Here is a 12,723-nt window from a genome sequence, read left to right on the forward strand (position 1 = left end):
TACCCTTACTTACCTGCCTCAACGCATACTAACACTGGGAAGGAGACTATACTTCACATTTAATAAGAAATAACTGGGTAAAGCGAGGCTACATGTTGTGGTGCAACTAACTAAAAGGGGGGTTGCCTTTATTCTCAAAACCACAACACAACCCCCCTCTCTGACCAGACTCACCCCGAGTCGACCCCAGTCGGAACGACCGGTAGAGTTTGGCATGCAATTTACAATTACCATTAATGTGACACATAGATGTAATCCCCCTAACATTTATTCTAACCCATGTGTGTGACATTCCTTACCCTAGATATGTCCCTCCTGCATTGAGCACCTACTCTATCAGACTCACACCCACAACTATCCATGTATTTTCGGAATTTTCAAACTAAACACAGCCGGTGGACACATTCTTATATGTACAAGCACAGAACTTAACCTTTATTTACAATACCATGACCCAGGACCTGCACTTTGAGGAAAATAATTGGAGGAAGGAAAATCAAGGCACTTGCTGCTTGCATCTTGCATCTTCTTGTCTTGTGTGTGCGGGCTAACAAAACCGGCTGGCCCTGACCGGCATACAGGCCATGTGAAACATCAGGACCATCTAAGTCTTCACATCTTCACAAATGGCACACAATTGCACACACTCTTTTCTTTTCTTTTTTCCCCCAGCAGGGCCACTCGTCACATGGTCCAACTGCGTGGCGTCAGTGCCACTCAACAGGTGGTTCGAAGGTGCAAGATGAATTGCAGCAAGATGCTGCACAGCAGAGGTGCGGGGCCACAAGGCTTGTGGTCCATAGGTGCAAATGACTTGGCAGCAAGGTGCTGCATAGGTCGGCCTCCAAATGGTCCTGGGGTGGGGAGGGAAGACAAGGCGCAACAAGCAAACAGAAAGCACACAGTGGCACACGAAAAACAAGGTGACTAGGCACCACCATACCTGGTGCGATGCGAGGGACGCGGCAGAGCGAGCGGAGCAAGCTCGTCCCTAACTGTCCGTACCCCCCCCCCCCCACAGTTGGCTACACTACCCTAGCCCCCCTTGTATTTACAATCCGTCTCTACGTCTTGTCTCCCATATCCCCTCTAACTCCAAATTCGTCCCCAAATCCCTCCCAGGAAGGAAGGGATGGAACAAAACAACGTCTCACTCATGTCATGATGCCTCTCACGTCACAAAGAGCTTACAGAGCCCTGGTGTGAAGCACGTCCTCCTCGGTGAATGGCTGTGGATGGTGCGAAGGGATCTCACTTCCTAACTACTCTACTGACATTACACATCTTAACTACCCGGGGTCGTACCCTGCCAATCGGCCTCTTTAAACTATGTGGTTCTAAGAACCCGAATTTCCATTGCCCACACTGTGGTGGCCTCTGAATTTGGGTGTCACCCCTCAAATTTTCTCTCTGTGCCCTTGCACAATTTCGGGGCTGGGTCGTGTGGCTCCACCAGCAGGTCTACCTACCTGTGCACCTCCGTCACTGAAGCTGCCTCCCGAGCTTGCCTGCTCCTCAACTACCCTAACTGGGGAATGCCCTCCCTGGCACTTACCCCCTCGATGCCCACCTCGGCATTGGGCAACCCGGGTCCTTCCCTTGGATCCTCGGGCCCCACTCACACTCTAAACTAACCGGCTCCCAGAGCCTACCTGCGGCCTTACCTGGCCGACAAGCTACTAGCGACGGAGTGCCTCAATAATCACACTCACCAATTAAGCCACACGCCCAGGCATTCCACCGTCTCCTGCACCTCACAAAACACTACTTTCCACTCCCCGCACCACAGGTGTCAATATCCATTCAATTTACCGATGCCCTCTACCTGGCTTTAAACTACCCCCCAGGCTTTCGTGAATGGGTTCCCCCCCCCCCCCCCCCCCCCAATTCAATCCTTCGCACCATGCATTCCACAGCAAGCATTCTCACACCATTGATCTTGCACACCATTTATTTCCACACACCTTAACACAATTCCATCCACACTACTACGCAATTCCTCAAACACACAGCATCATCTATCTAACTAATTTCCCCCTATAACGCATGCTTCCCTCGTCGTCCCTTTACACTGTGCACACCCTTTGTTAACAACCACCTAAACTCTCTACGTCCCCTCTGCTGTTCAGGTGTCCTACTTTATTCTCAGTCCCTAAGGTCTTTTAAATCCCTATCATTATCCTAGCCCTCCCTCGGCTAGCTTCGGTGCCCCATGGAGGCAAACATTGCTGCCCCTCCATGGGCCTAACACTGCCATCCCCCTAAACTAATGCTCATGCCCCCCCCCCCCCCATGGGAGGAATGGTTACACTACCATTCCCCCACATGGGGTACACTACTCTCCCAGTCCTCTACACTACGAGCCCCCATCTATGGAGGTGCTTTGTCACAGCTCGGCCTCGAAGGGCCGAGCGATCCATGCGGGTGGTTGGTCGCCTGTATAGGTTTTTCGTCCAGCATTGACGATCTGAGGGGGGAGGGATTGATGGGCCCAGGTGCCGGGCTCCATCCCTGCGCGGGGCCCATCAGTCCCACGCGCGATGACCCAACCGGCCACGATCCGAGCACCTCACCCGATAAGGTGCGTGGCTCCGATAACCCATACCTCCCCTCGAACCCGGCCGACCGCCCTTGTCGCCATATGGCGCCAACCATACCGTGCGGTGCCGGAGGCACGAATCGTGCACGCCGGTCCTTGCGAGACCGACGCAGCACCGATTCCCTCCGGTCCTTGCGGCACACAACTCATTGGGGGCTCGCATACGCTACTCGTCCCGCTAAGCTCTACCCTGATCGGTGTCGATGCCTGGGCCGCGTCATCACACCTCTGACCCACTCCGCACTCGCACACCCAGGCGCACACGCGCCCCCCACACACTCAGTTATCGCACACGCATGTGCACACTCTTCTTTTGCACACTCAGTTATCGCACACGCCGGTGCGCACTCTTCTTCCACACACACCGGTGTGCACTCTCGCTCACACTCCGGTGCACATTCCCGCTCCACCCACTCCGGTATGCACACTCTCTCCCCGCACTCCGGTATGCACTCCCTCTCACACTCTGTAACACTACCACTCGCACACCGCACAATGGGCCCTTCACGACTGCCCGGGTCTCGCCTCTCTCCCAAGCTCGCCGAGCACCCGTCCGCACCAAACGCATTCCCGCCATTTTTACTCACCTAGGGGCTCTCCTTCCCCTGCTTCTCCGCCAGCACCTGCAAACTTTTTATTGGGTTAGCAAGCATGGCATCACGGCGCATACACAAACTTTGTGCATGCTCCATTACCTCCTCCCGTGATTCACTCCGTCTCTCCCGTCTTTTAAATTCCAATTATTTCTGCTTTTTCCTCTTTTATTTCCCGGTGTGCCTCCAAAATCTCCCCTTCTACGCGTTCCTCGCACCGCTTCACCTCGTCGCGTACCACCGCGACCTCTTCGCTTGGCTTACACCCAATCTCCTCCCCCATTGTGTCCATCCGAGTACTCATTTTATTCTTCTCACATCTCGCCTCCTCCCTCCTATTCATTTGATCCAATGTTTCGTTCATTTCCCGTCTTGACACTTTCATGATCGCTAAGAATTGCGTCATGAATGATTGCATGTTAAACTGAGCTTGCACAGCGGGCTCGGCTCCGCCGCCACGTGCGAGGTGCTGCCATTGTCTTTACCTACTGCCGCACCCTCATCAATTTCCCTTTCTACCAACTCTTCCTGCTGGCCCTGGGTCATTAATTCTTCCCTATCTCCTACTCCCACCGGCATTTGGTCGCCTTGGCCAGCCATTGCACGAACTCAATTAAATTTGGTTTTAAAACTAAATTTTGTACGCTCATGATTTCGAGTACGTGAAGCGCACTCCAGGTCCAAATATCCCACTCCCGGACACCAATTTGTTGCGGATCTCGAGCCCGTCGACGTACTGAGGGGGGATTAAGCTGTGCTCTCCCTCGGGCTTTCGAGTCCACAAGGCCGCTACCCACTTTACACTCGTGGGGGCGGATTGCTGAGCAATTCCTACCGCCAAACCTGCAGCGAGCACGTGGAAGGGTTTCCGGTCAATTACCCGAGTACCTTCGATACACGTGCCGCCGAGAGGACGGGGGCTGAACCTCACACGAGTCACGCTGGTCTGATACGCCCAAGCGGTTTGCGTGTCACGTAACTCGTGCCGTTAATTACTATGAACCCGATCGAGCGGTTTTATCTCGTGCAATGCGAGGCCAATGGTGAAAAGACGTAAACGGCCAAGTTAGGAACAACACAGGTTTATTAACAATTGTACAATGATCAGAGCTAAGAGACACAGGAGAGAAACTTAACTGTTCTTACTTACGGGCCCAGACAAGGGCCCTCGGACTCACTCGGGGACAGGGAGGAAGAAGAGGGCGCGCTCAAAGCACGGCCGCTTGGTGCAGCTCGCCCCGGACGGCTCGTTGGGTGTTTCCCCTTGGTGATGTTCGCGGCAGGGACGTCAGCTTCAGCCGTGCACGTACGGGAATCCCCACAGCGTGTCACAAAGTCAGCGAGGCGAAGCGCACGTGCAGGGAGTCCAGGCAGGGAGATCGCCGGAGTACAGGGCCGACGAGAGAGATCGTCATGCGAGTGCGTTTCCCAAGAGAGCGAGGGCAAAAGAGAGACCAGAGCCAGGGAGAACGGGGGCAGCAGAGAGCGGGGGCAGAACGCAGAGAGCTCAGAGACCTTCTACCTTAGAGCTTCCAGCTGAGAGCTTGCTCGAGGGTCCGGGGCGGGTCTTATATCCCCCTGGAGCCCCACTAGAATGTTCCACGGGCCTCCACTGGCCGCTGGGGGTCACGTGTCGTGATTGCACCCCATCATTTACTCCCCTTAGTCCTCATTGGCCGCTTGCTGCTGGCCGCTCCCATTGGCCGCCGTTGTTGGCCACTCCCCTTTAGCTCACATTGGCTGTTTGCCACTGGTCAGCTACGCCCTCTGACTCCTCCCTCGGGCCTCCTCAACTTGTCCTAGGCCCAGCACATGGCATTCCAGGCCCAATGAGGCCTACCCTTACTTACCTGCCTCAACGCATACTAACACTGGGAAGGAGACTATACTTCACATTTAATAAGAACTAACTGGTTAAAGCGAGGCTACATGTTGTGGTGCATCTAACTAAAAGGGGGGTTGCCTTTATTTCCAAAACCACAACACTATTAAAGAAAAAGGTAATTTGGGTCGATTATGATCCCTTAGTACATGATAGGTTTTTGTTCCTCGTCGCACCGCGGAGCGAAAGGGGGACTATGGTTTTCCCCTCCGTCCGTGTGTGCGTCTGTCCGTGCATGCGTGTGTGCGTGCGTGCGTTGAACCTTGTGAGCGGAATATCTTGAAAAATAAAGAACTACTAACTTATAATCCGGTGTGTGGGTGTATCTAGTCATAAGGAAGAATGCTATTGAAAATTGGGTCGCCACGTCAAAATCCAAGATGGCCGCCACTATATCTGAACCTTGTGAGCGGAATATCTTGAACAATAAGTGAAATACCAACTTCTAATCTGGTGTGTGGGTGTATCTCGGCATAAGGAAGAACGCTATTGAAAATTGGGTCGCCACGTCAAAATCCAAGATGGCCGCCGCTATATATAACTGAACCTTGAGCGAAATATCTTGAAAAATAAAGAACTACAAACTTCTAATCTGGTGTGCGGGTGTATCTACGCATAAGTAAGAACGCTATTGAAAATTGGGTCGCCACGTCAAAATCCAAGATGGCCGCCGCCATATATGTCTGAACCTTGTGAGCGGAATATCTTGAACAATAAGTGAAGTACCAACTTCTAATCTGGTGTGTGGGTGTATCTCGGCATAAGGAAGAACGCTATTGAAAATTGGGTCGCCACGTCAAAACCAAGATGGCCGCCGCTATATATGTTTGAACCTTGAGCGAAATATCTTGAAAAATAAACGAACTACTAACTTCTAATCTGGTGTGTGGGTGTATCTCAGCATAAGGAAGAACGCTATTGAAAATTGGGTCGCCACGTCAAAATCCAAGATGGCCACCGCCATGTATGTCTGAAGCTTGTGAGCAGAATATCTTGAACAATAAGCGAAGTACCAAGTTCTAATCTGGTGTGTGGGTGGGTGTATCTAGGCATAAGGAAGAACACTATTGAAAATTGGGTCGCCACATCAAAATCCAAGATGTCCACCACCATATATGTCTGAACCTTGTGCGCGGAATATCTTGAAAAATAAATCAACTACTAACTTCTAATCTGGTGCGTGACTGTATCTAGGCATAAGGAAGAACTCTATTGAAAATTGGGTCGTCAGGTCAAAATCCAAGATGGCCGGCACCATATATGTCTGAACCTTGTGAGCGGAATATCTTGAAAAATAAACGAACTACTTACTTCTAATCTGGTGTGTGGGTGTGTCTCCAACCCACTCGCAAATATTATCGACTCTTCCATGCTTCCTGCGTCTTCCACTTTGTCAACTCACATCACTTCACCGACGGGGGACCTAGGCGTAACGCTTGTCTTGATTGGTTGAGCTTCTGTATTGTAATCCAGTGATGGCAGGTTCAAATCTTAACTCCACTGGGAAGCCAATGGCAAACCACCCACTGTTTTTCATTTTGCATAAATATGCTTTGGCAGCATTATCATTGTCATGGGATAGTACTTGGACCTGCTTTTGGCCAGATAACAAATTATGCACTTGCAAAGAATCAAAGCACCAAATGAGATTTGTTGGATGGAATTCAGCGCATTGCTCCTCATCGTAGGTTGATCCAGGTCATCTTGCTATAGATTCAGCAGCCAATGAAATGATTCCTTTGAGAGTCTAACTCTGGCCAAATTTGATGTTGTCATGCTACTTCGTTGCATCTGTCCTCAAAGATTCTCAATGCACGTCGTGAACTTCCTTATTTCTATCTATTATAAGGGGATGTGATGACAAAATCTATTCTATTCCATGTAAATCTATTCCAAATAAAATAGGTAACTATTCTGTCTGTCATATACTCATATTTTGGATTCCGGGGTAACCTTCCTGTTTGTGAGGCATTCCAGACTGAAATGTTGCAGTAACTTCCAGATTATGCAGGAAATTTATTGTTGCTTTGCAAAGACGTTTGAAGAACGATTACATCGTCAATGAAATTGCCACAAAAGCTTTCAAAACATTTTTGGTGAAAATGTGATTTTTAAAAGGACCATAAATGTGTCATTTTGTTTTTGTAAACTGTTGAGAATAAAAGGATCATTATTGCACCCTCATGTTATTTTAATTTGGTTTATATTTATTTAATTACTTATTTGATTGTTTATGACCTCTGCCACCGAAGGTGGATGGAGGTTATGTTTTCACCCCTGTCTGCCTGTTTGTTACTTGCGAAAATCGAAGATTTTTAAAGTATATTGCTTGATCGTGGGTGTTATTCTGTCTGTTTGTTACTTAAGTATGTTGATCGGTTTGTTTGTTTGCCTGTCAGATTGCCTGTAGTTGTCTATCGGTCGCAATTTTAAAGCAATCTTCACAAAACTTCACGAAATGGTCGAGTACCGAAAGAAGCCTATTTATTTTTGAGCCCAAAAGGTCAACACAGGTCAACAACTCTCGATTTTTAAAAAATCATCAATTTTCATCTGATTGACTTGAAATTTGACCGGGATTTGCATATCAGCTCACTGAATTCAACCACCAATTATTTTTGATGTCAAATAGATCAAAAAAAGGTCAACATCAGCCAAAAGGTCAACATAGGCCGGATTTCTAAAATTGTCAATTTTCATCTGATTGACTTGAAATGTGAGGAGGATTTGCATATCACGTCACTGAATTCAACCACCAACTATTTTTGAGGTCAACATAGGCCTTATGTGGAATTTCTAAAATCCTAAATTTTCATGCAATTGCCTTGATATTTGAAGAAAATTTGCATATGAGGTCAGCACCAATTACTTTTGAGGTCAAAAGGTTAACATAGGCCTGATTTCTAAAATTGAGAGATAGGGTCAAAAACTATATACTGCATATCCATGATATCTCAAAGTTGTGACAACTTATGACAAAATTAGGCGGATTTGAGTTGGTTAGGTGACAAGAACAAGCCCATTTGATTTTAGTTCAGATCCAGCATATCAGTAGGATACAAAACATGAACTGTTCAGCGTGGCGGAGGTATGCACTCTAAAAAGTGCCGTTGTACTTTGTTCTGTTTTACCAGGCGTCATTCTGAGTCATTAAAAAAAAAATTTTGTCTGTCATTCGCCTACAGGTCACGTTTTTACTTCGGTCTTCATGAAGCTTCACCACCTGGTAGAGTTGGTCATAAGCAAAAAGCCTCTTGTTTTGAGGTCAAAAGGTCAACCTTTTCAAATTTCGAAAATCCTAAATTTTCATCCGATTGACTTGAAATTTGAACAGGATTTGCATATCAGGTCACTGAATTCAACCACCAATTATGCTTGAGGTCAACATAGGCCAAAAGGTCAATATAGGCCAAAGGTCAATAACTTAGGTGGAATTTCAAAATCATCACTTTTCATCCTATAGGTGTTGGTGAGTTGGTGTTGAATTCAATGACAAATTATGAAAAGCCTCTTCAAATTTAAAGTCAATAGATTGACTTTAAATTTGAAGAGGATTTTCATAATTTGTCATTGAATTCAACACCAAGATGAGAGCAAGGCTGAATACCAGACTGTTGAAAGCTTGCAATATGTCCAGAAAAATGGCCCTGATCTCATTACTGATATTGAGGGCCTCCATCCATTGTTGGAAGAGTAGAAGCAGCATGTCCAGGATGGCGTGACCAGGTCTGAATCCGAATTGATGATCTGAGATTAGGTTGTTGGAGAAAAGCAATGATTGTATGTCAACAGTGATTATGGATTCCATGACCTTGCTGATGATTGGAAGCAAGCTAATTGGTCTGTAGTTAACCAAGAGAAGCAAAGCTGATTTTTAGGAGAATTGAGCTGATGCCGTTCGGTCCAGTTGCAGTCAGAGTCGAGGGTTGTCAGAAACATTCCACCTTTTCAGTCGCAAAAGACACACGTTGCATAAAATCATCAATTTTCATCTGATTAACCCGAAATTTTAACAATTTGTACATTGGGTTACTGAATTGGTTCACCAATCAAAAGCTACAAGCCAATAGTTTTTTTTTATCCAAAGGTCAAGGTTGCATAAAATCGCTAATTTTCATCTGATCAACTTGAAATGTAAGCAGTATTTTTGAATATTGGGTCATTGAAGCCTATTGTTTTTGAAGTCAAGTTCACCTAAAATCGTCAATTTTTAAAATATTTTTACCTCTGCCACAGAAGGTGGATGGAGGTTATGTTTTCACCCTCGTCTGTTTGTTTGTGGACAGATTCGGATGAAATTTGGTGGGCAGGTGTTTGGGTGTGTGACATGGACGAATTGATTAGATTTTGTTGAAGATCCGGATCCGGCACTGGACGAGAATTTTTTGAAGTGATTCTTCACCACTGAGAGATACGACCAAAAACGATACGTAGCACGATATCTCAAAAAGTTGTGAATGGATTCAGATGAAACCTGGTGGACAGGTTTGGTGTGCGACGAGGACGAATTTACTCCATTTCAGTGAAAATCCGGATACGAGTTTTTGTTTACATTTTTTAAGTGTTTCTTCACCATTGAGAGACGGTGCCAAAACTATATATAGCATGATATCTCAAAACGTTGTGGATGAGATGACAAAACTTGGTGGATGAGTTGGTTCGGTGGCAAGAAGAAGCCAATGAAATTTTGGTTCAGATTTCAAATTTTTTGGTTCAGATTTTTTTTTTTTGGTAGCCAAATTTTTTTGGTTCAGATTCAAATTTTGGTTCTTGCTGGAGGTATGTGCTCTACCGAGTACCCTTCTAGTTGTTAGACGTTTTCATCATGTTTAACTAACATATGGAAGAAGAGGTCGTCTGCATACATAGCAGATGCAGATGGACTTTGCATTTTCAGAAGCTTTCTAGTTTAAGTTTGCATCCCAAATGGCTAACAAACTGATACTCGTAGTTTGTTTTCACATTGATGTCACACACTTGCATATAGATTTGTTTAGGCTATCTGTGTTTTTAAGTGCAAACAAATAGTACAACGTAATAATTTGAACCTTGTCATGTTTTACTCGAGCCATTACTTGATGCAAATTGGTCACGTTGTTGATCTCGTTATTGTGGAGGTAATGTCAAGTTCAAATTGGAATTAAGATATTTTTGCTTGTGGCCTTGATGTCCCAACCTGATAGGCATGCATGGCCTTTGTTTCATCCCTGCAAATATATTTAGATTGAAATGCGTTCCTGGGAATTATTTTCTGCAAAAATACATGGCTGAACTCTTTTATTCCTCATTTCTCCCATCTACAGAACCACCTTCCAAAGACTGTTCTGTCTCACTCTTCCCTCCTGGACTTCATGCACCACCATCTCTTGTCATCCCCAATTCTGACCAATGATCTTTATTACCCCCATTAACCTTTCCTAACTCAACCAACTTACTTGCTAGTTTTAGTTTCCTCCCTCCACTGCCTCATTTTTTTTTCCTGTTCGTTTATTCCCTTGATGTTTTTTCCCACTGTCAGTTCTGCTTTGCTCTTTCATCATCCTCACTCCTGTAAAGAAAAATAAAAAGACAGCAGGTGCTGATTTGTTGTTTGTGTATAAGAAAAAGCAAAGAAAATGCATATGAGAAATGTAATACATTAAAGTGTGTTTTTATGTGCCTTATTTGAAATATAATGTTCATGGTATATGCAGATTTACAGGCAACCTCGTTTTGCACAACTATTTCTTTGTCCGTAAATCTTCTTGCTGGGCCTCCCCTGCGCCTTCTTGCTGGGCTGTCCTGGCCATGCGTCGGGGCCAGCGGCGCTGGGCAACGCTTGGCAAGGCTGCGCTGCTGTTTGGCATCACCTGGGTTGGGTATGTTATCATTTTCTGCACAGTAGAATTGTACTTGAAAATGTTGGGAAATGAAAGGAATGTAAGATTTGAGCAATGGTCCTTCATTTCATCATTTTTCACAATTGCTTTCACAACCTTTCTTTTCACAATTGGCCATAGCACATTAATGTTAGTGAGTTAAATTTCAGTACATGTACTTCTCAAAAATGGATCAAAATTAAATGTCGTATTTGTTAATTTCCTTGCTGTGAAACGTTTTTGTTTTTTTTCCTACTTTCAAAACTATGGCATTTGCCATAGCAATATATGTGCCGTTTATTCTCTCATTTCTCACCTCAAGGCAAATATATATATATATATATATCAGCATGACATCGTCTGGACTGGATGGTGCTTAAATCAAACTTTGTTATAATAATAATGATGCGAGGTTGAATTAAATTTATCTTTCACCATCCTCTGCAATTCCTTCCTAGGTACATAGTTCTGAGTCGCACAGGGACACACAACTATATCCCACCGACGACACCTGGCTCTGTTGACCTGTCGCAACCACTCTACAAGAAACAATCACCCGACGAGCTAGCAGCCGGCGAATGGGGCCATGCTGTGAATTTGGGTTTAGGTGAAGGCTCATCGGAAAAACATCTTGAGGATGAAAGTATAGAGCAGTATGCTCTGAACGTCTACGTTAGTGACCGCATCTCCTTACATCGGCACATCGCTGATCGTCGCATGCACGAGTGAGCTCTACCTCACTTTAATTCAGTGGGAAGTTCATGGTATTGTCACGAGCAACACATTTTCAATTAGTGATGCTCAATGTATGAAACTGATATTGACATGTAATTTTTGTTTTTATTTGCAGGTGCAGAACGAAGCATTTTGACTACAGAAACTTGCCCACTACATCTGTAGTGATTGCTTTCTATAATGAGGCCTGGTCCACACTCCTTCGTACTGTGCACAGTGTTCTTGAGAACTCACCGGCCATCCTGCTTAAAGAGCTCATTCTGGTGGACGATTTCAGTGACCGACGTAAGATGCGATTCTCTATTATTATTATTATTATTTTTTTTTTTTAACAGAAGATTGAGGCTCGTGTAAGAGCGAACATTAATGACAAAAAAACAAACAAACGCCACATAAGACATAATAAAGGGAGTGGGAGACAAGATGGGGAGAGAGGGGGAAGCACACAAGTACAACATTTGAGAGCAGGGACATCGGGAGATCTGTGGGAGGGAGGGGGATTGGGGGGAGGAGGCATGGGAAGGGGGAGGGTGGGAGAGGTAAAAACCACATGGACACAGCGAGGACTTCCAGGAAAGAAGTCGGTATTTCAAAAAAGTGGATCTGGGGTGAATTAACGGGGGTAGAAAAGATCAAGGTTTTGGTTGGGGGAAGATAACAGATGGTGGTGAACAGCTGTTTTAAAGACCTGGAGGGAGGAGTGGGATTGAGGAGAGTGAGGGAGTTTGTTCCAGAGGCAGGAGAAAAGAGGAATGAAAGAGTGAATGTGAGCAGAGAGTCTTGATTTTTAGCAGTTTCCCCAGAAGAGGGTTGCTGGCAGATCTTGTCTGACCTGTAGGAGTATTTGGGGGAAAGTGCACAGACAGGGCTGGGGGGGCTAGGCCAGCTAGGCCATAGAGGCGTCGGGAGAAGACAGAAAGACCACCAACCTGCCTGCAGTGAGTGAGTGAAAGGCCCTCAGAGTTAGCTTCATCGCGGGAGACTCCAATGATTCTGAAAGCTTTGGTTTCAACAGCGTGAAGCCGAGCTAGGTGTGAGGCAGGAGCACCAGCCCAG

The 12,723-nt window shown here is 46.0% G+C and overlaps 1 protein-coding gene across 2 annotated transcripts in view; it reads left to right on the plus strand.

Annotated features, from left to right (window-relative positions):
* Positions 1–12,723, plus strand: part of LOC137433945 (polypeptide N-acetylgalactosaminyltransferase 4) — a 123,163-nt gene that overhangs the window by 4,831 nt on the left and 105,609 nt on the right. For both annotated transcript variants that reach the window (XR_013624780.1, XM_068126455.2), the window contains exons 2-4: positions 10,768–10,932; positions 11,391–11,657; positions 11,783–11,952. Coding sequence is in view for 1 of the 2 variants with exons in the window: in XM_068126455.2 (XP_067982556.1) it covers positions 10,862–10,932; positions 11,391–11,657; positions 11,783–11,952 (508 nt within the window). In the remaining variant the exon portion in view is untranslated. The remainder of the gene's footprint in view (positions 1–10,767; positions 10,933–11,390; positions 11,658–11,782; positions 11,953–12,723) is intronic.

This window comes from Myxine glutinosa, chromosome 10, assembly GCF_964187855.1.
Source record: "Myxine glutinosa chromosome 10, kmMyxGlut1.1, whole genome shotgun sequence".
NCBI lineage: Eukaryota > Metazoa > Chordata > Myxini > Myxiniformes > Myxinidae > Myxine > Myxine glutinosa.